The sequence below is a fragment of the Channa argus genome, chromosome 11 (genome assembly GCF_033026475.1).
Source record: "Channa argus isolate prfri chromosome 11, Channa argus male v1.0, whole genome shotgun sequence".
Lineage (NCBI taxonomy): Eukaryota > Metazoa > Chordata > Actinopteri > Anabantiformes > Channidae > Channa > Channa argus.
Window position 1 is genome coordinate 23,146,855 of NC_090207.1, and position 22,878 is coordinate 23,169,732.

Consider the following 22,878-nt stretch of genomic DNA (forward strand, 5'->3'; position numbering starts at 1 on the left):
TGTCATTGAATGGCAAGTATTCAGGAAATACGATGAAATGGGAAGTATTCAGAATTTGCTCTGACGATAAGGACTGCTGTGGAGGGCTCTGTGCTTCTTCTCTCACTTGTTTTGACATGGCTCCATGTGTCGAAAGCATTTTAATCTTAGCGCTGCAGTTTGTGACGGACTCGGCCTACGTGATTAACTAGCCACGCACCTAACATGTAAACAAACCCCACAGTTCCCAATGTGCAGACAGTTTAAAGTCCTTCAAAACCACGTGACGGTCCACTGACTGACATCTTGACGTCGGCTGCGAACGTGCATTTTGCTGTGTGTCATCCGAATGTGCATGACTGACTCTGACGTTGGCTCTGTAACAAGGTCTAATTATTATCACTCAATCTCATGGCAACACCCCCCATCCACTTTTCAAGGAAAAGAACGTTTCTTTGACTATTAGTTGATGTCTGTAAGTATGTCCATCCATTTGTACATTCACCTTTAAGACTCTGGATATAACGCCCACTGAATTACTCTGTAATGAAAAGCAGACATTCAGATTAAGTAATGTTACTTTCAGAATGATTTCTCAACAAAATTTGTTAGATGCTTTTTTTGTGTCTTCAGTGCCAAAGTGTAGTGAAAGAGAAACAGCTTCAATTCTTTATTAGACATGTTTATTCAACTGAGACCCTCAAAAGGATATTAGACATTATCTAATAGTATACTGTCTGTGGGAAAACTCTCATTTTTATAAATGATGTAAAATCACATTTAGAAAGACAACATTGCACTAGGAAAGAGTTGATATATATATGTATAGATATATAAACTTGTCTCTCTACAGGAATTGCATGTACATCAACATTGTGAATCACACACACACACACACACATCTCCCCGTGAGTGCAGTAAGCTTGAGTAATCTAAACCTTTTTGAAATCCTTCTTCTTGTGTGTGAGAAAAACACAATTACAAGATTTAAAGTGTTCTCATGGCAGAATCTCTGCAACATAAATAAAAGCTTAGTAATAGCTAAGCATCGAATAGTGACAGAGGCCTCATCTCTAAAACACATCTGGGTTTGATTTCTTAGACGAATCCTTATAGAACCACGTTAGATGGCAAAAGAGCCTTAGGCATACACATCACTAACCACAACAGCAGAAACCTGAAACTGAGGTGAATAATTAAATCCCAAACTGTTTCCTGCCTTTGTATGTTTTCTCATGCAAAGTTTGTAAAGCTTTTTGTAATAAAAAAAAAAGCAAACTTTGCAATCACATAATCACACAAATTACAGAAAATGTACAGTGTTCATCAGGAAAATGGTACAAATCATGCTGTATATTACAGTATATAACATTTACAACCATTTAGAGTCTTGAGGTGTTTTTTAAAACGTTTGATTGTACTGTAAAAAAAACAGTTTTCCCATGAAACACTGTTTTCACAATTATGATCAGAAACTCCAGAGGGTCAAATATGAAAAAGGTCCCACAGAAAAATCACCAACCTCACTAATGTTTGTTTAAGCTGTATGAAAATGTGTAGGTGTTTCCCCCATTTGGTATCTTTATGCTTTAGCAAAAAGACCAGCTTTAGACCTTTGTTTACTGGACACACACAACAATAGTTTCTCATCTAACCTTTCACAAGAAAGTAAATTAGCAAATTGTGCTTGTACTCATTTAAAATTTTAGATAATAAGCAATGAAAATATAAAACATCTGTGATACATTAGCTGCCTTATGACCACAAAAGACATCTGAGAGTATAATTCATCCAAAAACACATGTGTTGGCAGTAAATCAGTTCCACATTTCTAGACTGAACTCAGGCCTCAACTCACCTCAGCTGCATTCACTTGTTATATAAAAGATACAGATCTTATGTAACAAATATGTTTGTCTTCATCCCCACTGAATCACTGCTGACTGCAGACTGACTTAGCAAAGCTGCGAGTTATTATCCAGATCTACAGAAGACATCCTTCATTTCATTGTGACAGTTTGATCCAATTTGAATATGTAAACAATCCCAAACTGCTACATGTTTGCAACTCACAGGGTGCTCACTTTGGATTTGAGTACTTAAGAGTAGTATGTCCCAAAGAGCTTGTCCCAGTGCGTGAAGTAGGGGGCATAATTGCCACTGTGTAAACTATGGTGGGCTTGGTGATAAGGAGCTCCTCCCATACAGGGCAGCAGTCTGTGAAGAGCCCAGGGCAGGTTGTAGCCACAGTGGTCTTCCACTGCCAGCCAGGTGTTGAGGATGTGGAAGACGACTTCGCTCAGAGGGTGACAGCCCACCACCCAGGCGCTGGTCAGAGCCAGCAGCAACTGGGACAGCAGCTCAGCTGAGCTGGCATCCTGGGCTGCTAGAGCAAAAGGAATGTGGTGCTGGTGGTGATGCTGGTGGATTTTGCGATAGAGCCATGAAAACCTGATGAGCCAGACAGAAACAACGGTCTCATTTTAGTGCAATGGAAAATCACTACAATATTCCCAGAATGTGGTGTAATGCTAGTGCCAGTAAACGTATTTCTGCTATTTCAAAAGTGCTGTATCTCACTTTTAAATCAGTGGGAGAGATGGGAACTGATTTAGTCACTTGGCAGACAAAAGCAAGTTACAAGTGAGGTAACAAGCAAGAAAAAAAATTAAGACAAGTAGAAAACTGTAAAGCAACAGTGCTGTGAGAAGAAGAGTTTCTGTTTCATAAGATGCAAGATGAAAAAAAAAAAACCTGTCTTCAACAGTTTGTTTTGGGCGATCACAAATGAGACGTGCTGCTGCATTTTGGATCATCTGAAGGTGTTTAATTGTGCAGTTTTAGTGTTTTTGGACTTAGAAGGAGTCAGCAAAGTGGTGTGATTACATGTTCTCCACGTGTTTCTGTGGGTTTCCTCCCATAGTCCAAATACATGAATGTTAGGTTAACTGGTGACTCCAAAATGCGCCTCGAGTCCAGGGTGTACCCTGCCTTTCGGCCTGAGTGCTGGGATAGACTCCAGAACCGGATTAATGGTTAAAATGGACTCTTAGCTGTGGACAAAATTAGGGATATCTCAATCACTCAATCAATCAAGCCAGTGTTAAGTCCCCTAACTTTGCTCCTTATAAATGTGCACAGTGCCACACACTGGGAGCTTAAACCCTCAATGTGTCTTAAAAGCCCAGAATCTTTCTCTAGATAATAATAGTATTTTGTAAGTAACCTTGTATTTCATGTACGCATTAACGGTAAACAACTGTACACTGAAAAAACACATCTGAGATAATGTAGCATAATTAAATCTTATCAACAATAAACAATAAAGTTTGAACATTTACTTAAAAGTTAATCTGCATTTCTTTGGAACACAAGACATTGTGCATTTATTCCTTAAAAAAAATCTTGTTCATATTACTCTGTTTCAATAAAACTGATTGATCACACCAGGGCAATGAACCTGATCCATTACCTGGATCAGGTGTGTTCAGTGAATCAGAAGCTGAAAGATACCAATTCACATAGTGTTTGCCCACTTGACCCTCATTGGAGATGCTATCTTCCAGCTTCTGATTCACTGAATACACCTGACTTAGGCAATCAATAGGCAGAGGAGCTTGACAACCAGGACTGAGAAGGCTGTGCAAGATGAGGATGTAAACCAAAAACATCCTCTAAGGTTCCTAATCTTAAGGTCATCTTGCAAGCGTAAAAGCCATTTTCCATTTTCTCAAGTTCTCCCAATGCATGTGCTACTCTTATTACATTCAGAAAACGAAAGTAGGTCCCACTCAAAATTAAGTAATATGGAAACTTAAAAAAAATTGGTAAGTTTCAATTAAAAAAAAATTTAAAAAAATCTAAATATATATTTGAAACTTTTAAAATTAAAGTAGAGCACACACAAAACAAAACTAGGGAAAGGCTTGAATTAAGTAGACTTTACTAGCAAAAACGTTTGTTTAGATATGGAAATTTAAGTAGTAAATCCAAAGACTAATCTTGCTTGAACTAGATAATAATCTGATTCAAAAAGTTACCTTAATCTATTAACTCGATCAAGATTATTTTATCAGTGTAGAATACAGGTCCAATCTTAAAGGCGATGACCTCAATTTTAGGCTACAAAGGGACAATACAGACATAAACCGCTCACCGGTGCATGGACAAGTGCCAAATAAAGAAGAGCGCGTCAAAAAGCAGAAAGCAGGCAAAGACTTGCACAAAGAGCTGCCAGCAAGACGGAGCCTGAACCGGGAACGTGGGGCTTCGCAGCGCGGTCTGAAACAAGGCGGTGGCGGGCAGCACCGTGGTCAGGTATCTGTACAGCAACCTCCCGAAACAGTCATACCACCGCCGGAGCGACGGCGGCGACCCCGCTTCGATCCTCCACGACCGGACCCTCTGACACACGCTCCCCAGCACGTCCAGCACGAGGAAAGGTGCGCAGAGCGTGACGTGCATCAGGAAGGCGCAGGACGCAGGCAGGTACGGGGAGAGCAGGAGCTGTTCCTGCCCCGCTCTCACAGAGTCCCACAGCCCCTGGAGGACAGGAGCATCTGTGGGGGGTGGATTTATAACCGCGGTGCCTAACATCTTCTTCTGTGTGCGGCAGACCTCCTGATGCTTCCTGTCGCCAGTTCTTACCAAAACCCCAAAAAAAGGAAAAGGACACTATATTGGAAACGAAAATTCCGCCTGCAGGCGAATTCCTCTGTTAAGAAACTTTCTCTGCCTGTGGCTGTAGGAGTTGTGTTTTGGATCAGTGTGTGACTGTAGCATCTTTCACCTTTATGCAACACAAACACCTACGCTGTTTTCGGAAGAAATCGAAGGGGTTTGTAGAAGAGGGCGGTCACAATTTAGACTAGAGGTTTGTTACTGAGGTCGGCAAGTTCATTTTGTTTCGGGTCACAGATGTCTTCTTGACATACTAGAAGCATCAACATGGCATGTCGTGCATTTTCACTTGATCATGTGTCAAAGTCACAAATGATTTACGATGAAAGCTTCTTGGCAGAGAACTACTTAACACTAATTATGTGTTAAAAGTGACTCAAATTGCCTGTCCACAGACAAATGCCATGTTTTACAGGAAATAATACAGTTTGACTTATCATATTTCCTATAAGGAACAAAAGTCCAAATAGATTAAGAATTCATTACAAGCTAGGGGCCAAGTGGGTGAGTAAATATGAGACTATTAGGTATTAAAATAAACCTTTCAGTTCCTGGTTTTCAGCATCTGGTTCAGTGGTAATAATGATGATACGACTAGTCATATGCTGATGAGTCGATTTCCTCTAAACTAATTCATATCCGTTCCTTATTGAACTTGTTACAATTCCTAGAAGCCCACATAAGAATCTCATACAAAGGTCATTTTAAGAAAAGACAAATGTAGCTACTTGAAATGATTCTAAAATGTTAATACAAACATGTTATCAATGTGTCAACTAGTCCAGGAATTCTTTACCTTTTTCCTTTTCAGCATAAATCAAAAGCTGATCATCATCAACTGATCATGGGTAGTAAGGTGAGTTGAAACGCAGACTGCAAAAATATTTTTGTATACTGGAAATTGTGGTTACAGCTTTTTTTTTTTTTTTTTTTAAATAATCTGACTTTTTCATGTTTTATTAATAAAAATGTCTTATACATGGCATTGCACTTGCAACGTAAATAAAAAACCTTAAAGATGCCATTCATTTCTCAAATAATAACCCACAGTATTTCGTTGTCAAATGACAATATCATGATTTCACATTCGTAGTTAAAATCAGTGCAAAAACATCTGCATTTCAGGTCATTATAAAGGTAAATTAATCTGAGAAACTGGAGGTAAAATACCATCTCTCGGTCACTTTGAGAGCGATCTGACCAACCTCAGACAGACGAAGACTTCAAGACACAAACCACAGATTTGTCAGTTGCCACACACCAGGTGTTTTTTCCCTGTGGTAAAGTGTCTAATCAGTGCCTAAACATGCCCCACACTACATTTGATCATGTTTTCTTTCCAAACAATGAGTGACATAATAAAATGAGTCACTTTCCCATTTGGAGAGGTCTTTGGAAAACACAATATTCGGTCATCAAATTATGATCATAAAGTCTGTACTACATAGCACAGTAGATATAATGCCATAAAGGAGCCAGTGATGAGCAAATGACTTAAAAATGTATGTTTTTGGTCCTGATAATATGATTTCCATTTAAAATACTGTGAAGTGTCCACAGTAAAAGACTGACTCCTACATACTACTCTGACACACAAACCTGATCTCTAGGGTTCAGGCTACACTTCCTGTGACCTCTACCCTCAGAGGCTCAAAGGCAATTTTCTACTGTTCACACCCTGAAGAAAGGTTGGTTACAATAAATTGTGATTCACCTCACAAGTCTAAAGTTTTTTAGTCTAAAGTCTAAAAAACTGATGAACAGATATTTTTCTTTTCATAAATGGACACTAGAATAAATGCAAACGGAACAGATGCAGAAACTACAGTGTGCTACAAAGATACAGCAAAACGTGGTACAACTTCATACAGCTGCACGAATAAAATTAATATTCAGTAAGCTCCCTGTGCTCAAAAGAAACTGTCCATAAATATTTATATAGAAAACCCAACTGAGTGACGTTACATCTTTGCCACACATTATACATTTATGACACATCTGTTCAGAGCCCACATTTTACACGCTGCTTGGAGAATAAAACAGGAGCCACCATGCTCAGAGTGACATGTTCCCTCCTTCTTTATCAAAATTTGATTTATTTTTCCCCAATCTTGTTTAGCGATTCTATCTCTTCCATAAGCTAAAAGCTGTGGAGCTGCCCTGCCCTGGACATGTGGGAGCATGCATGTAATCAGAAACAACATGGTTTCTTCAAAAGAAATGCACTGGAATAAAAAGGTGTCAATTATAATTCAGGAATGCAAATCCTTAATTCAAAAGAATTTCAAATGCTCGACACCCACACCGAGCGACTGAAACGTGCAACACCATGCATTTAGTCTTTTTAAAGACATTTTTAAAACCAACAATCTAGAAACACAGGTGAAGAAATTTTTAACTGTTAACAGCTGAGCAGCTTATTTCAAGAGACAAGAGTTTGCCATTATTACCAAAGATTATTACTTTGGTGATTATATAAAATAATAAAATGCCTTCTTTACACCTGCTAGATTTACAGTGAAATGTTCCTCTATTGCTTCCAAACTGGTCCTATCTGCCATCAGGAAAACAGCTGATCTGTTTTGACTTTGGGGAATTTTAATTCAGCCGTTAGCCAAATATTTAAACCCACGCAAAGTTAGTGTGACCAGTTAACAGTAGGCCTGTTGTTTTTAAGATGCACTTACAAAATGGTGAGTCTCTCTTTTAAGATGAGCAGCAAAACAAGTCTGATCTCATCACATAAATAATTGTGGTATTACCTTGATGTACTGCAATACAAGACCAATGCTCTTGTTACTTACCAGGCCTTCTACATGACTCATCAATTGGTAACATTGATGGTCATTTAGAAAACTGTTGCAGTGACATCATGTATATGTAGCCATAAGGTGAATATAGGGGGTTCTCTTTTTTTTACATTTCTTATTGTAATGAATTACCTGGCAACACATGGATATGTAACATACAAGCGTGAATCGATTTATTACACCTAAAAGCTTGATTAAGATGTATAATCAGTAATTGCCCCGCTAATGAACTTGAAAAACTCTTTTGCCTTTTATTCTTCAGTGTCAACAGGCTGCATCTTCACTGCTTAAAATGCTTGATGAGGACACTTGTTATGTAAAAGGCTACCGATATATATACACAGCACTAGTGATCTTTTAGTTGCTGTTGTGACTGGGTGAAGCTAAAGCACACGCGATTACCCAGAGCAGAGCAGCAGAATGGCCAATACGGTTAAACTGTTTTGGCTAAATGGCAGTTTTTAACAGGGGCTTGTCATAAAATCACAGGTGATGCTACTTTATCTAGTTTTGCCTCCACCTAATTAACAGTTCCGGTCTACATGATGTCATTCACAATCAGAAAAAAAAAGAAGCACAAGGAGCCTAAAGAAAAAATAACACTACTAAAATCTTTGGTCCTCTGCTCTAATGTAGAAGAATTTAATCAAACTTTCCATGTGGTTTCTAGTAGTGATTCCGAGATGTTTGAGAAATGCGGGCTCTTGTCAGCAGAACTTCTCTGGGCCATATGGAGAACCAGCCAACCTGCCAACCTGCCAGTCTGTCGGTGGGATAGACTCCTTCCCTTCTGCAGATATTCATCCAACCCTGGGTGGTCCTGTGCCACCCATTACCTTCCTGGCTAATCCATATCCCGGATCTGCTCGCCCACAATGTCCATGGCTACAGAGGCTTTGATGGAACTCTCTGCAGAACCAGAGTCCACAAACATCTGGGGTATGTCATTCCCAAAGTAGATTTTACTGTTTGCTGCAATGGCCTTGTACTTCATTAGTTGCAGGTACTCCGGTGTTAACTTCAGCTGCAAGACAAGCAACAGAATTCAAATGACAAAAGAGCACTGTGATATTTCTAGTACCTATTTGTCAAGAAAACAAGTGATGCATGTTTGTGTCATCTTTTTACCATGTTAGCCTCAGCAGCTCTCTGTGCTGTATAGAACTCTGCATCCGCCTTGGCTTTCTGCCGGGCCAGGAAAGCACCGTCTATGAATCAAAACCACTTTCAGAGTTAATAGCTTGAATGTAGGGGGAAAAAAAAAAAAAAAAAGCCTACTTTGCAGACACCATGGCTGGTCTGTTTTTTTTAAATTGCAAAACCCCCTGATCTATGAGTTCACTTGACTTCTGTCTTGTTTGGTTCTTTCCAGTCCCTAAATGTCTACAGTTATGAGGCCTATTGAGAAGACACTTGACCACTAGCAAAAGAATTGGGTGTGTCACCCAGCAGAATCCTTTTTAACGACATGGCCACTTTCGCTCGGGCTGTGTCTGTAATCAGGCTCTACTCCCTATATAGCTTGTTTTCCTTTCTGCAGTAGTGTCTGAATGTTATGTAACTCTATCTATTAAATAGTGCACTTAAAACTAGGATCAAAATTGGAACAAAAAAATATAGTGTAAATGGCATATACACTACTTTCTGCAATGCCCCCCCATTTTAGAGATGAGAAAATTACAGTATTGACTCAATATTACATTACTCTGGGCTAGTACATCACTGTGGAGTGTTCTATGTGCATAGACCCAAAGAAATAAGATAAAAGCATAAAGACATGCATCACGTTTCATCATGTGTAGCATTAGTGACGTGCAAACGACTAGACTGATTATAATAAGAGCGTATCGGTTATGTGAGGTTTGTACCAAAAACAGCGTGGACTCCGCATAAGACATAATGGAGCTCTGCCTGGTCCCACAAACAGTCTTTAAACAAGTCATTTGATACATGAAGTAGTACACCTCAATGCCCCTAAAAAGACTTGGATGTGTAAAACTGGTGGAGAACCTCTCAAAGTATAGGATCTGTGTACTTCTTCCCCTCCTGGATACAAACCTTCGATCGCAGAGATCTTTTTCTCTGTTTCCTTCTCCATGACTTTCTGTCCAAACTTGATCTCTGACACTTGTGCCACTTTCTCTGCCTCTAAAAAAAAAGATCATAGTTTCACTTTCAACCTGTAATTTACTTCATGCACATCTGAATGAACATTAAACTATAACCAAAATTGTTTTCCTTTCTCACCTATCACAGCTTTGATCCTTTCAGTCTCTGCCTCCTTTTCCACAACCTTTTGTGTTTGCTGAGAGATCAGCAACTTTGTCTTCTCGCTCTCCCTGAAAAATACCAACACTTTAACATTAAAAAAGAAAGAAAGGAAATGAAAGATTATCTTGGACAAGGAACTACCTTGGAAAAGATGACAACTTCATAAAGAGCTAGAGACTGTTAAGGGCTTATACATGCAAAGTGTTTATGGCAGTATTTTCAACACTATTAAAATCCTATAAACTATAGGTAATTCCAAAAGAAAAGTTTATTTATAGTGGGCAGAAAGGGCACCAAAAGTCTGGAAAACTAAATGGCCTAGGGCCCTAAAAACGTTAGCTGAAATACACAAGTGTTCAAGGGTGGATATTAGGACTGGGCCTGATATACCCCAGCTAAAAATCCTGCAGACACTATGGAAACAAACTGCTCTGCCTATGCACAAAATCTGGAAGCTAACTGCAGACATTCTTTTGCCTCATTGGAAGACTTGCTGTCACTAAATCAACTACATCAATCTGCGTCATCTCTGACAATCATTCTAGAGTAAAAACTACATCTATTGTTCATTGTAAGGAAAATTGTATTTCTTGTATGTAGTTATATCCACGCTGTGGGCCATCTTCCCAACAGTTACAACAACACTCTAATTGCTGGGACCCGCTTCCACTTCTGGATTCCAGGATAAACAAAACCATTCCCAGCCCATCACACAGACTGTAAAACTGAAAATAACCTAAAACAACCTTTAAGGAAGTCAAAAAGTCTGTCTACTGCACATTAAAATTTAAATGATATACAACTGCAGTAATTACAACAGCTTCATAAAGGACAAAAACAAAACAAAAAACCAACCAAACAAACAAACAAACAAAAAAAAAACATTTTAACATGGAAAACTGGTAAAAATCTCTGCCATTGTGGGAAAGTTCATGTTGATGACTCCGGAACTCCACTTCCTGTAAGTGATTCCCCACTGACTCTACATAACTTAACAGTTACAAACGGTGAGTAAATATAACCATATACCACAGACACTATTACAAGATCTTCAAACAATTCAATGCTAGAAAAAACAAAAAACAGACCGATATGTTGTGATATTAAACATTTGAAAATCAAATAAAAGTAATCAAATAAAAAGTAAAATGTACTAAATGAACATGTTATGCATCCCTTTCCAAAATATTATAAGTTGGACAGTCCACTTGGGTATCTTAAGGTTTCAGACATAAGATCATTAACAAGACCTACAATAATGGGAAAACCCACTAAAAAAACTTTACCCTTCACCATACACAGTGAGGGTGGTTATATGAATTTTAGGTTTTCAGATACATTTGGGTCAAAAATCATGCATCATGTATTAACCAATAACACAATGATAACACAGCTACATCATTACAGTTATCAGCCACCAGCCCTGACGAGAAATCTACCCATGTAGTCACATAAATAGTCCAGTAGAAATCACGATGACAGGTCCTTAGTATATAAGTAGCAATGTACACAGTGAAGTAAAGCTGTGGCTTTATTCTGGCTCTCGAGCATAAGGAAAATTAAAAGTTTTTTTACAGGTTTGCAAGTTACAAAGCCCAGTCACCCACCCAGCATTAGCACTAAGTTTGTGTTGGTTGAAGAGGGTTCTCTTCTGTTCAGAGCTCCTTCAACAGCTGTGTAGCCAGAGGTGCTGCATAGCAGAATGGTTGCAAAACTCAATTAGTGTGGGTGGGTGAATAAGCAGTGAGTCCAATAGGTAGAAAAGCGCTATATAAGTACAGACCATTTACAATTTTCATTTTTAAAATGACTTCAGCATTATTGGTTATCTTAACACACATCAGCATTAGTGTTGCAGTTGTCAGCAAAACAAACAAACAAAAAAAATACAGAACTTAAATACATAATGTTCTATAGTAGTGGTTCTCACTGTGAACACGATTGTTTGAGAACTACAACTAAAAACTATTGTCCTAATAGACAAGATGGTAAAAGGTCTGCACTTATATAGGCACAGCAGATACATTATATCCAGTAGTCATAATGATCTGTAAAGCTGTACAGAGTCCTCTTTGGGAGTGACACTGCATTAGTCTATAAAATATAATGGATGGTGTTCATCTATCTTTTTTTTTTCTCCTTTTTTGAGAGAACCAAGGAGATGACAACTTCTGGGTTGGTCTAGAAAAACACATCATTCCTACGACACCCTATTAACAACAGCAGTGTTAACTTCATTTGAAAATGAACAGCTGAACTATGAGTGACTGCTAAACAGGATCCCAAACTTAAGCATTGTCGGAAGTAAAACAAAAAGAAACAGATTATTTGAAAGAAAGAAAGAAAAGAAAGTGAGGACTATATACACTACAGTCATTTCAAGCATTGGGAATTGATGATTAAGCAACAATATCTGTAATTGAAAACAGCAATTCTACAACTGGTGATGTTTGCATATAAAAGATCAGTTCATTTCTTGCTTGTCAGGCTTCATTTTATATTTTCTGCCCCCCGAGCTTTTTCTCTTCACCAACCCTAAGTGATTGGGAGTGCATGGTAAAGTCCACAGCTTTGTGGGGCTGTCAGAGTGTATCAGCCTTGAACATACAGAAGCTCTAATTTTACTGACAGTTCACTTTCAACGAAAAAGAAAAGAATGTAATTTTCTAGGATTACTCAGTGTTTCAGGACATGTATTTCACCCTTTCATTTCAATGACTTGTACACATGCTTTTTTTCTAAATCAAAAAAATAAAAATAAAAATAAAAATGAAGGTTTAAGGAATGAACAGTTTATATCTGCTTTAGCCTCAGCTACAGCATAGCAGAATGACAAACTGACTTTCTCCAAGATTTACTAACATTAAACTAACTGCTGCACTTTGTGGGTTTAGAGGTTAAATGAAAACCTTGTTTAAGATCAATACATCTGTTTAGCATTTTGTCACTGTGTGGGGAGCCAGTCACGGATGTTATCAGAGGGATACAGATTACTGTCTTTGAAGAAATTTACACTCTTGTAAACTCATTTTATAAGAGTTTGGAATGAATACACCTTCAGGTGTCAAAGCAAATCAGTTGGTACATGTGTGCAGCATTAGCACAGATCAAAATTATGCCTGTAAGCTTTTTATGTGCAACTGACTTGACAGTAATTGTGACCGAGGGCATGTAGTTTAATAAGTAAGCAGAATATAGCAAAGATTCTCACAGACTGACTTCTCTACCAGTCTTGGCGAGGTGGGTCAATATCAATTAATATTAAATTAATTATTTATTTTTTTAAATTAAAAAAAAAAAAAAAAAACTAAGAACAGGACCTTACTTATTAGAAACAAAAATCTAAACTTACATGAGCTCATAGTTCCTGCGAATGCTTTCTGGGATGTTTGGTTTTGTGACACGAACAGCCTGTGGACCAGTGAGAAAGACAACGACAGAAAGAAATGTTTCACAGAAACTATAAAGTTGGCAAACAGAGACAGCAGAAGTATAGCAAAGAACATAATGTTCACAAAAACCAAGTCTTTTACCACCAGGGGAGTTGTTTGGAGAAAACAAAAAAAAAAAGGGTGGGGGTATTTGGAGAGGAGTCCTAAGAAGAAAAGAGTGCTTGTGTATGTGTTCTTGGATACGGCAAGTATAATGTCAACTGTTTCTGGTTTTACAGGAAACAAAAATCCCAGTGCAGTTTCATAATGTGATTAACTCTAGAGGAGGACAGCGTTCTCAAGAGCCTAATGTCTAACTTCACTATATCTGGATTTCACAACAAAAATAAAATTGAATAAATAAGATTGCCCCTTTCACACATGCACAGGAATTCGGACATTTCACTTCATTCTTCGAGCCCATATAGTACAATGTCTCCATTATGTACATGAGCTCCTGTGTGCAAATTGGTGGGAGAATTAAAAGTTAAACAAACGGGCATGTTGATGACATTTCTTTGACTTTTATGACTGCTGTCGTAGTCGAGTGAGAACCTTTTTTATTAAATGCACGGCTCTGATGTGCACGGATTCCCACAGCCTACGTTTTATATCACATTGTGCCTCCTGTGTTTGCTCACCGCGCATTGAATTCAAGCAGACTTTCACACGTGAGGACGGTTACGGTTATCCCAAGGCTGAATTCTCTTAACACTGTCCAGAGTTCTTATGTGAAACAGGCTCTAGAAAACACCTCAGCAATTTTCAGAGAATAAGCACACACCTACCGCCTAAACTAAGAATTACTGGTATGCGCATTTACCAATAAATACAAAGTACAGGACAAGCAGATAATCCGTGTCAATCCTTCCACACTCATCATTAGTGAACTGCACTAACCACATGACTTTACCAACATAATATCTCTGATCTCTCCAAACTGGTCTCAAATCTAGCTTTGTTTCAACTAATGCAAGTCCCGGTGTCTTACTGTACCTGGATGATAAGTCCAGGTGCCATGGATGTTAGATCCTCTTGTAGGGTCAGCTTCAGATTTTCATCAATTTGGTCTGCGGGAATAAAATACAAGAGAGAGCTGCAGATTTTAACATTTGGAAACATTGATTTCATTGGACAAAGTCAGACTGACATAACCGGCTTTATTTATGTGGAAAAGTAGGATTGTTTTTGTTGTTATAGGATCCTGACAGCCTTCAATTGTGTAATGGTGTAAATGCTTTAGTAGCAGTGGGTTCAAAGTAGTAAGATGGACATCCAGACTAGAACACAAAGGTGACTGCTTGGCGCTACTTTAACAAGATCCATCCTATGTCTATTAAGGACACACTATTAAGTTCACACCTGAGCAAAGAGCATAGACATGATTTTTGCTGGTCTTCAGATGAAAGAGAATGTTGAAAACAATAAAGTCTCCGCTGTAACACTGCACAATATGTGTCAACTTACTAGTATCTGGAAACAATTACTACTAAACCATTAGTATATTAGGGCAATATGATTGACATCAATTTAACACTGCTTAAATAACTTTTTTTGCTGACTGCAAATAAGGATTTTGACATTTTTACACATTTGATAAATTATCTACATGCAAGTTTCCCACCATTACACTAAGGCTGTGTTTCCATTGTATGAGCTGGGGTTATGCAAACACTTGTGTATTTGTAACAATCACAAGAGTGATCCACCTCAGGAAAAGATACAACAAATGTGCATATGCATAACTGCTGTTGTGTATAAAAATGTTTCTGAGACCAAACATAAATTGTTTAAGCTTATCCCCAAGCTAAAAAACAGAGCAGGAGAGTTTCAGATTAGTGATTTTTTTTCCCCAGGACTGCCCACCACACTTACCAAACAAGCCAATGTAGACCTCCTGCAGTGAGTGGACACTACAGAACTGATTGAGCTCATGGTGAACCTTGTTAAAAATCAAAGCTTTGTCATAGTCTGCTGTAAAGTTCCGTACTATGTCGTACACTGAGGAGAGAGAGAGAAAAAAAAAAAGAAAAAAGTACTCAATCAAGCCAGAAGAGACAGGAAACACAAAGTACAGAGAGTGATTTGGCTCTGCTGCAGCAAGCTGCAACAAGTTATTTCCAGATGTGTTTTGAGGTGCCCACAGTCACAGAATCCCAAAAACATAAAATGGGAGTTTACCAGAAATAAAACATGTCATTTGGCCTATTGAGCATTTGGAGGTTTACCTGCTGATGGAATTAGATAATTAACCACTTCAATGCGATCAAAGTATATCATCACCCCCCCACTAAAAGGAAGAAAGAAAGAAAATATGTAGTTATATGCACCAATCTGGCATAACATTATAACCACCTGTGTAATTTCATGCAATTTCATGTGTTTATTATTAAGGTCAAAGAGGAAAGTCTAGTACTAGCTGCATTATAAGAAGAGGTGGTTCTGTTTTGGACACCTTATTAGAACCACCTCTTCTTATAATGCACTCCAGTACAACTCCACCACCTACGTTGATATCAATAAGCACAGAGTAGAATTATTATGGCAGATCCACTGTATTGATTATATTAAATTGCACAATGTTTTGCCTGATCGGTGTAATATTATCAATTTGACAAATACTTTGGCCTACCAGTACTACACCAGTATTAGATAAATCTACGTAGGGAAATATTTTCAATCTGAGTGATTTCCACTGGGTCAAACTGAACCCCTCTCTTCAATATATAGTAAAGTTCAGAGACAAGATGAATGCTCAGTGTAATAAACATTCAGACCACACATGACGCTACTAAAGTTAGGGTAACATACCTTGTGCCACACGGAACATTTTTCACCTCATCTGTTTGCAGTGTCGTCTGCAGGGCAAAAAGATATTTGTGTGTTATTTATTAATCCATCTGTCTAGACAGGAACACATTTTAGTGTTGCTGAGATCCTTAGAATAACACCAGAAACACAGAGCCACGGCCTGGAGTAAGGTAAGGTTCATTTCAAAGGAAAAACCAACACAGTGACAGGGAAAGGAAATTCAACCCCCACTTAAAGGACGCTTTCACTGATATTAAAATTTATATATATTATAGATATAAATATTATATATATATGACATATATTATAACAGATATATATTATACGAGAAAGTACGATGTACATTTATACTCTAAACTAAATACATAGAAAGGTAAAAAAATTGGTGAAGTTGCCCTTTTAAGCTGAAATTACATGTCTGGGTGTAATGTTACTCCAAAAACAGAAAAAAGGTGTGTTGGCCTTTGTCTGACAATGAGCAATTGTTTTAAAGAGGAGGTTAAAAAACTAATCTAGGGTGAACTAGAAAGACAATAACATAAGAGAACGTGGTCCAAGACACTACTTATCAGCCACTTACCGAGCAGTTTTTAGCAAATGTTTATGTTTACCTGAACCAGGCCTTTAAGGGCAAAATGTGTCATAGAGCTGTGTTATTTTAGGCTTTACAGAATGTTAAGCTGACATTAAATTATGCAAATATTTTTAAATTACATGCACCATGTTATGAGGAGCCCCTTTCTTTCAGATGCCCTAAATCTGAAGAGCGTTCCCGTGGTAAGTGGGATCATCTCTTGCCTTATCCATCAGATTTGCAAGAGTTAATCAATGTTTTTACAACATAAAACAAATGGTATACAGTGAACTCATGGTAAGCTCCATGGGCAGGCATGGTTAAAGATGGCACATGCCACACGAGATGGCGCCCGTCCACAAAAGCGAGATGAAACTTCACATTTAAAAAGGTATAAAACAAACCTGAACAGACTTGTAGGTAGTGATGAATGGAAGCATAAGATGGAAACCAGGGCCGCTGGTGGTGGTAAGGAGAGCCCCTCCCCTGATTTACAAACACATACACGACACACACGCACAGTTAATCAATAAATCTTAGGTTAGGCTTTACAACAAACTAAAACTCTTTTGTGTTCTTCTGGCAGAATTGAGCTTGTATAAAAAAGATTTGGTATTTGATAATGGTTAAACCCATGTTCAATTCAATTTTCAATATAAGATCATTTATATAGCACCAATTCACAACAAAGTCATCTCATACTACTTCAAAAAGAGCTCTTTTCAATTTCAGCACTTAGAAACAGTGATGCTTTCTTTGTCGTTTATTTTAGTACTGAAGGAAATTACACACATTCCCTCCTGGCAGTTCCACATACTTTTGTATATATTTTGTACATTAAAATTAATGATGAACTGGAATATAATTAATAACAGATCACAGTACATCTAATTATTTGTTTACACTACAAAAGCTGATTGTATGTTATATGTTAGCTACTCTCTTATCTACTGCATGTCAACACAAGGGATACGATAAAAAAAAGACACAGCTGGCATTTAATGGCTTTACTGTCCAGGTATTTTTATTCAGTTTTATAGTATCTTTCTTATGGCAAAAACACCTTTAAAGTAGATGCTCTCCTCTTTATAGTTTCTGTTTTGCAGCGAAACAGTTTAATAGTACAAACACTCGAAAATCAAAACAGTGTGTGTTGCAGCCTTACCTGTAATAAACTCCAGTGTGCCCTTCATCGATCTTGTGTACAGAGGCTAACAGTGCAGCTCCTCCAAGGGCAGTAATTATGGAGAATATGGCACTCCACTGTGCCATCCTGGCAACAGACAAAAGAAATAGCATGTGGAAATGAGCAGCTGGGAACTTTACAATGTGCCGTTTTCCATGTGTCCTGTTTTAATTAAAAGCAAATGTCTAAAGACTGTTAAATCTACAACTAGCTGGTGACTCTCTCTCTCTCTCGCTCTCTCTCTAACCCACACAGAGTAGTGTGTAGTAACACATTGGTCTTGTGTTCTTTCCCACTGGTTTATCTCCGCTCAGCTCAGGCTTAGCCAGGCATCAGCTGGGACTCACTGACCTTGTAACATTAAAGAGGATTGAGGTTAAAGTGTGCCAACACTGTAACTGCGCTTGCCTTACATACAATAACCCTTTCAATACAGTGTTGAAACAACTTCCCCCATCTTCATTCTTTAACATACAGTATGATTAATATTTTTTATTCTAGCAGGTTTAAATACTGGATCAGGATGTGCATCAGCTCGAATTGATAACAATTTGCGGACACACACTGGTGAGTGTGTGTTTTCACTTTCTTAATATAAATTTTAAGCATAAAGTATATACATTTGTCTTCTTTTTCAAGATGATTATAAATTTTTTCTGGGAACACAAATAGCTGTAAATATCAAGTGTATATGAATATGAGTGTTGTTAATAACAACCTGCATGACCAGCAGGGAGGAGTCACACCTGTTTCACATTTTGCACAAATAGACAGTGTCCTCTGGGAATTTCTGTATATGATTGACCAAACAGAAGCTGTCTCATACAGTTCATCTTAAGTTTTCAAAGAGCAGTGGACACAATTACCTCTCCACCCAAAAAATGACTACAGCTTCATAATAGTTTAAAGTCGACATTTCACCAGAATAACAGAATTTATATGTGTGCCGAACAAAAGATGTGAAATTCATGCAAGTTTGTAGGTTTGTCAAAAATTCGCAGATATATATGGCTTCTTGTAATAAGTCATAAATCATGTTGTGCATATCATATAATATATTAGGTTATATATAGATAACGTCGAATTAAAATGTCAAAACTTTTTTAACGTCACGTAAATTCGTATTCGAATGCTTCGGAGCTAACAGTATTATTCGGGGATAACGTAACGATAGAGCTGCTTCAAAGAAAGGAGCCGCTTCCACCGAGAGACCTGTTTACATATAACAGCAGTTACCTACGTGCAACTTCACTGGCTAATGTTGCACTTTATCGTTAGCGGCAGAGCACAACTCAAGGCCAAAATATTAGACGGTTGTTCTTCTTTTGACATACTACTGTCATATAAAACTGGGCCGCAGATCCCGCAGAGTATTTTACTAAAGAGGAAGACATAGTGTTCTTTGTTGAGCGGGTCTTACCTGTAGATTCAACGGGGATAAGACAACAACAGGGGTAATAACTCGAACACCTGCTACCCTTTTTTTCCTTCTTCTTCTTCTTCTTCTTCGCTCTCTAATTCTTCTTCGACGAAGAATTAATGTGCAGCATCCAGAATGCTGCAAAAGCGCCTACCAGAGGGGAATGTTGGTGTTGTTCTTCTTCTTCTTTTTCTTCCGTATTTCTTCTTCTTCTCTATGACAGCAGGCATCTATTTGATTGCAATGCTGCCTCCTTCTGTCTTATTCTTTTACTGCACTTTCCTTCATATTCGTTTTAGTAGTGCGGTGACAGCCATCTTATTTCCTTGTCCCTCTCTCCCAATTTTTAAAATCCTTTTATCTGTGTTTTTTTTCAAACCAACCTTTCTTAATGCACTGAACGATACCTACATGTCGTACTGTTTGCTCACACTCTTCATGTAACACAGTTGGATGCTTGACTCCATGTGCTGTTAAGGTTTGTATTTCCAGTTCTCATTCTTATCAAAGTTTCTTGTTCCCTCTTATTTCTCACCCTAATTACTATATTGCCTTTTTTATTTTGTAATCAGTATAAATGCCTCCCTTTTGATTCCTGATCCCAGTACTGTTGTCACTCCCCAATTACTTTATTCCACGGCAAACATTTCCCCCACCTTTGGAAATTCTTGTTTTTAAATCTATAAAAGCATTTTTAATTATTTTTTTTTACCTTCTCCTCATTTCAACTCTAACAATAGTCTACATATATATCTTAAGTCTTGACAACTTTGTGATATACGTCTTCCAATACTTTGAATTGCTTATACTGAATGACTGCATAGTAAACATTTACAAGGTTAGATATATCTACCAAAATTCTAACAATATAGCATACTTTAAATACATTCAAGAATTTAAAAAATATATTTTTTAAATTTCAACTCCTTTGTTCCTATTTTTTGATCTCAAATAATTCCAAATAATTCCAAATATAGGTACATGATGTAAACTTGGGCCATAATAGTAGAGTATAAAACTCCATCCATCCATCCATCCATCCATCCATTATCTGTAACTGCTTATCCCGTTTAGGGTTGCAAAGGGGCTGGAACCTATCCCAGCTGTCATTGCAGCTGCAGAGCCAGAAGCTGGCAGGTCTGTGCATGTACACAGGAGCATTAGTGTCGAGTCTTCCTCTAACTTTCTGTCATAATTCAAGAAATCTTGCATTGCATTACAATGTTTTTGCATTTCCCATTAAAAAAGTAAACTGTGCATACTTAGCTTTTAATTATTTAAATACTCATTTGCTGATGTCATTTCTTGAAAACTTCTACCTCTACAAATGTCCATAGTGGTATTAACTTCCCATTATGTCCACAACTCATTTATTTATGCACACTTTATACACTAATAATTTATTACATATGTTTTAATCAACAATCTGTACTTCGGGTATTAGGAATGCAAATCCCATTAAATTCTTTTAGTTAGAACAGGATTGTAAAATTTATACAAAATGTGTTTTTACCCACTTTTCCAATATGAACAGCAGATGGAGACAGAGACCAGATGACACGCACTGCTTGATTTCAATGGAAAATGTAATGAGAAGGCTGCAGAAACCCAAGACGTCAGTCTACCATGACTTCTTCAGAAACTTTCACTGCTACATGGCAGTGGGTTTTTATTTTAATGATCTATTAATGTTCACTTCATAGTGTTGGCTGTTAGCAAAAACAATACAGTTTTACGTGTAATAAGAAAAATGAGGCTTCCGTGTAAAAAGGAAAAGGACAGTCTAAGAGGTCAAATTATTTCATCTTCTGTCACTAAAAAACCTCTGGAAATGAAACACTATTAGAGGTCCTGACACCAAGATGGCTGTGGGACTTCATTTTTACACATTGGCCTTATGAGGACCAGAGCTCACCCCTAGGTGCTGCAGTGGCAGCTCTGTGTTGTGCATTTTAAACAGGGAGGGGTGGGGTGGTGGAGGGGAACGGGAACAACAGAGCAAGGGAAAAGAAGTTTGTCAGAGTTCATTAAGTATCAAGGGAACATCGGCTGGAACTGGCAGCGTAAGCCGCGCCGGGGCCCTAGTGCCATTAATCACGACTGACAAGAAACCAGGGGCCGCATGAGGAGGAGGAGGGGGGGGTTAGTGCTCTGCCAGAGACTCTGGTAGTGATTATAAAACAGGGTCCAAGCAGCCCGGGCCAGAGGTGTTGAAGGTAAAACACACCAAAGCCAAGCATGTAAAGTTCAGGTATCTTCACACAGATCACAGACAGACTGAGCAGACAGACATGTACCTGGAGGGTTTGGAAACATGACAGGATAATTGTAGAAAGGCTGGAATATTTTATTTATAGAGGAGAAGTATAGTTTGGTATAGGGACTGGATCTCTCCCTTTTGTGCATTTCACCTTCTCTCCCTCATTTATATGAGCTGAGCCTCTGGCTTAATAGCATGGAGCAGGAGGAAGAGAGTGGAAGTGCAGCAGTAGCAGAGTGTTGCCCATATATCTCTGTCGGCCTGCCTTATTTTCTCTCCGCAACTCTAGAAATCTTGTGGTAGCTCACCACACTGCTGCCACCCTGGAAGAAGAAATAAATGGGAGAGAAAAAGAGTAGGGAGAAAAGAAAGGAGAGCTCGTGACTCGTGAAGATGGAGGCCTCTGTTAAGTGCTGTGCTTGAAAGCCCGTCCGGCCTCATTAGCTGTCAGTTGTAACAATACTGAGCTGGCAGCGAAGACTGCTCCCAGTCTCAGTGCCATAAATCACAGGCTGACAGGGCCCTGACAGGGCTGGGAACCAACACACATGCAAGACTCTCTCTCTCTCTCGCTGCTGTTCCCCTTTCTTCCACTTCACTCCTTTTTTTCCCACTGCTTTCCCCTTCTTTATCTTCCATTCCTTCTCATTTGTTTCTCTTTCCTTGTCAGTTCCACTCCCTTTCTTTCTCTTTTCCCTTCTTTTTCTTGCTCTGTCTCTGTCTTTCACACATACTTACAGCACATTGCAGCATGTCAGCAAACAGCTCAGGACACATGTGCTCCCACAAACACACACTTGCTTTTTTTGGCATCCCGCACACGAGTTAGTTTGACAGGATGGGTTTGGAAGAGTTTGTGCTTCTTTGATGGATCAGATGTGTTCACTGGGTCTGTGTTATGTGTTCCTCCTCATTCTTGGTTTCTCTGACCTTCCTGTATAATATATGATATAATCTATGATCAAATTATCAGATGGTAACAAAAGAAATACAATATAATGCTGAAGGTGGGAGGCCCTTAGCTTAGCTTAGCATAAAGGCTGAAAGGTTAGTCAGGGCGTGATAAAACATGTTACATATTGAGCTTTAGACCTTTAAAAATAGAAAAAAAAATCCACAAAAGTAATTTAATTTCCCTCATCTATGCACTTTGACAGCGGGTAAAGTTGTGCCAGAATTTCCTTCTCTATTTTCAGCTTTAGGCCTACAGATCCAAACTGGCAGTTACCTCCTGTTTTCAACCTTAATGCTAAGCTAAGCTAATCAGCTGCTGTCTGCATCTATGTCTTCAAACACAAACACACCACACTGGCTGCTTCGGCCTGTTACTGCAAAATGTCAATGTCCCTGCCTTATTGGACTGGGAAATGCTGTAGCTCCAATTCTGCTGGATAGCAAGCAACATTCACGTTTGTCAACAATATTGTTCACAATTATTTTTTACCACGTACAGTAA

The 22,878-nt window shown here is 38.4% G+C and overlaps 2 protein-coding genes across 3 annotated transcripts; both read right to left on the bottom strand.

Moving 5' to 3' along the window:
• Window positions 1–636: 636 nt before the first annotated feature.
• Window positions 637–7,475, bottom strand: ch25hl3 (cholesterol 25-hydroxylase like 3). Its single transcript, XM_067521342.1, has 2 exons — window positions 4,136–7,475; window positions 637–2,430 (listed from the first exon to the last, which is right to left on the bottom strand). The coding sequence occupies exons 1-2, from the start codon at window positions 4,573–4,575 to the stop codon at window positions 2,079–2,081; spliced, it is 792 nt and encodes a 263-aa protein (XP_067377443.1). The 5' UTR covers window positions 4,576–7,475; the 3' UTR covers window positions 637–2,078.
• A 220-nt stretch (window positions 7,476–7,695) lies between these two features.
• erlin2 (ER lipid raft associated 2) lies at window positions 7,696–19,318 on the bottom strand. Of its 2 annotated transcripts, XM_067521341.1 has the most exons (12): window positions 19,163–19,318; window positions 17,722–17,829; window positions 16,961–17,042; window positions 15,983–16,029; window positions 15,400–15,461; window positions 15,047–15,172; window positions 14,168–14,241; window positions 13,093–13,151; window positions 9,717–9,808; window positions 9,528–9,617; window positions 8,598–8,677; window positions 7,696–8,493 (listed from the first exon to the last, which is right to left on the bottom strand). In XM_067521341.1, exons 2-12 carry the CDS (start codon window positions 17,826–17,828, stop codon window positions 8,314–8,316), a joined length of 999 nt encoding a protein of 332 aa, XP_067377442.1. In that variant the 5' UTR covers window position 17,829; window positions 19,163–19,318; the 3' UTR covers window positions 7,696–8,313. The 2 variants fall into 2 exon arrangements, with proteins under 2 accessions (XP_067377442.1, XP_067377441.1); XM_067521340.1 differs by lacking the exon at window positions 19,163–19,318 and having other exon boundaries at window positions 17,722–17,848.
• Between the last annotated feature and the right edge of the window lie 3,560 nt (window positions 19,319–22,878).

Bases quoted from the DNA above. Each gene is read 5' to 3' on its own strand.
- ch25hl3 (XM_067521342.1), bottom strand. From the start codon at position 4,575: ATGTTAGGCACCGCGGTTATAAATCCACCCCCCACAGATGCTCCTGTC. The intron at 2,431-4,135 runs GTGAGCGGTTTA...CTGGCTCATCAG, and splicing joins TGGCACTTGTCCATGCACCG to GTTTTCATGGCTCTATCGCA.
- erlin2 (XM_067521341.1), bottom strand. From the start codon at position 17,828: ATGGCACAGTGGAGTGCCATATTCTCCATAATTACTGCCCTTGGAGGA. The intron at 17,043-17,721 runs GTAAGGCTGCAA...TTTGTAAATCAG, and splicing joins CACACTGGAGTTTATTACAG to GGGAGGGGCTCTCCTTACCA. The intron at 15,462-15,982 runs GTATGTTACCCT...TCTTCCTTTTAG, and splicing joins AATGTTCCGTGTGGCACAAG to TGGGGGGGTGATGATATACT.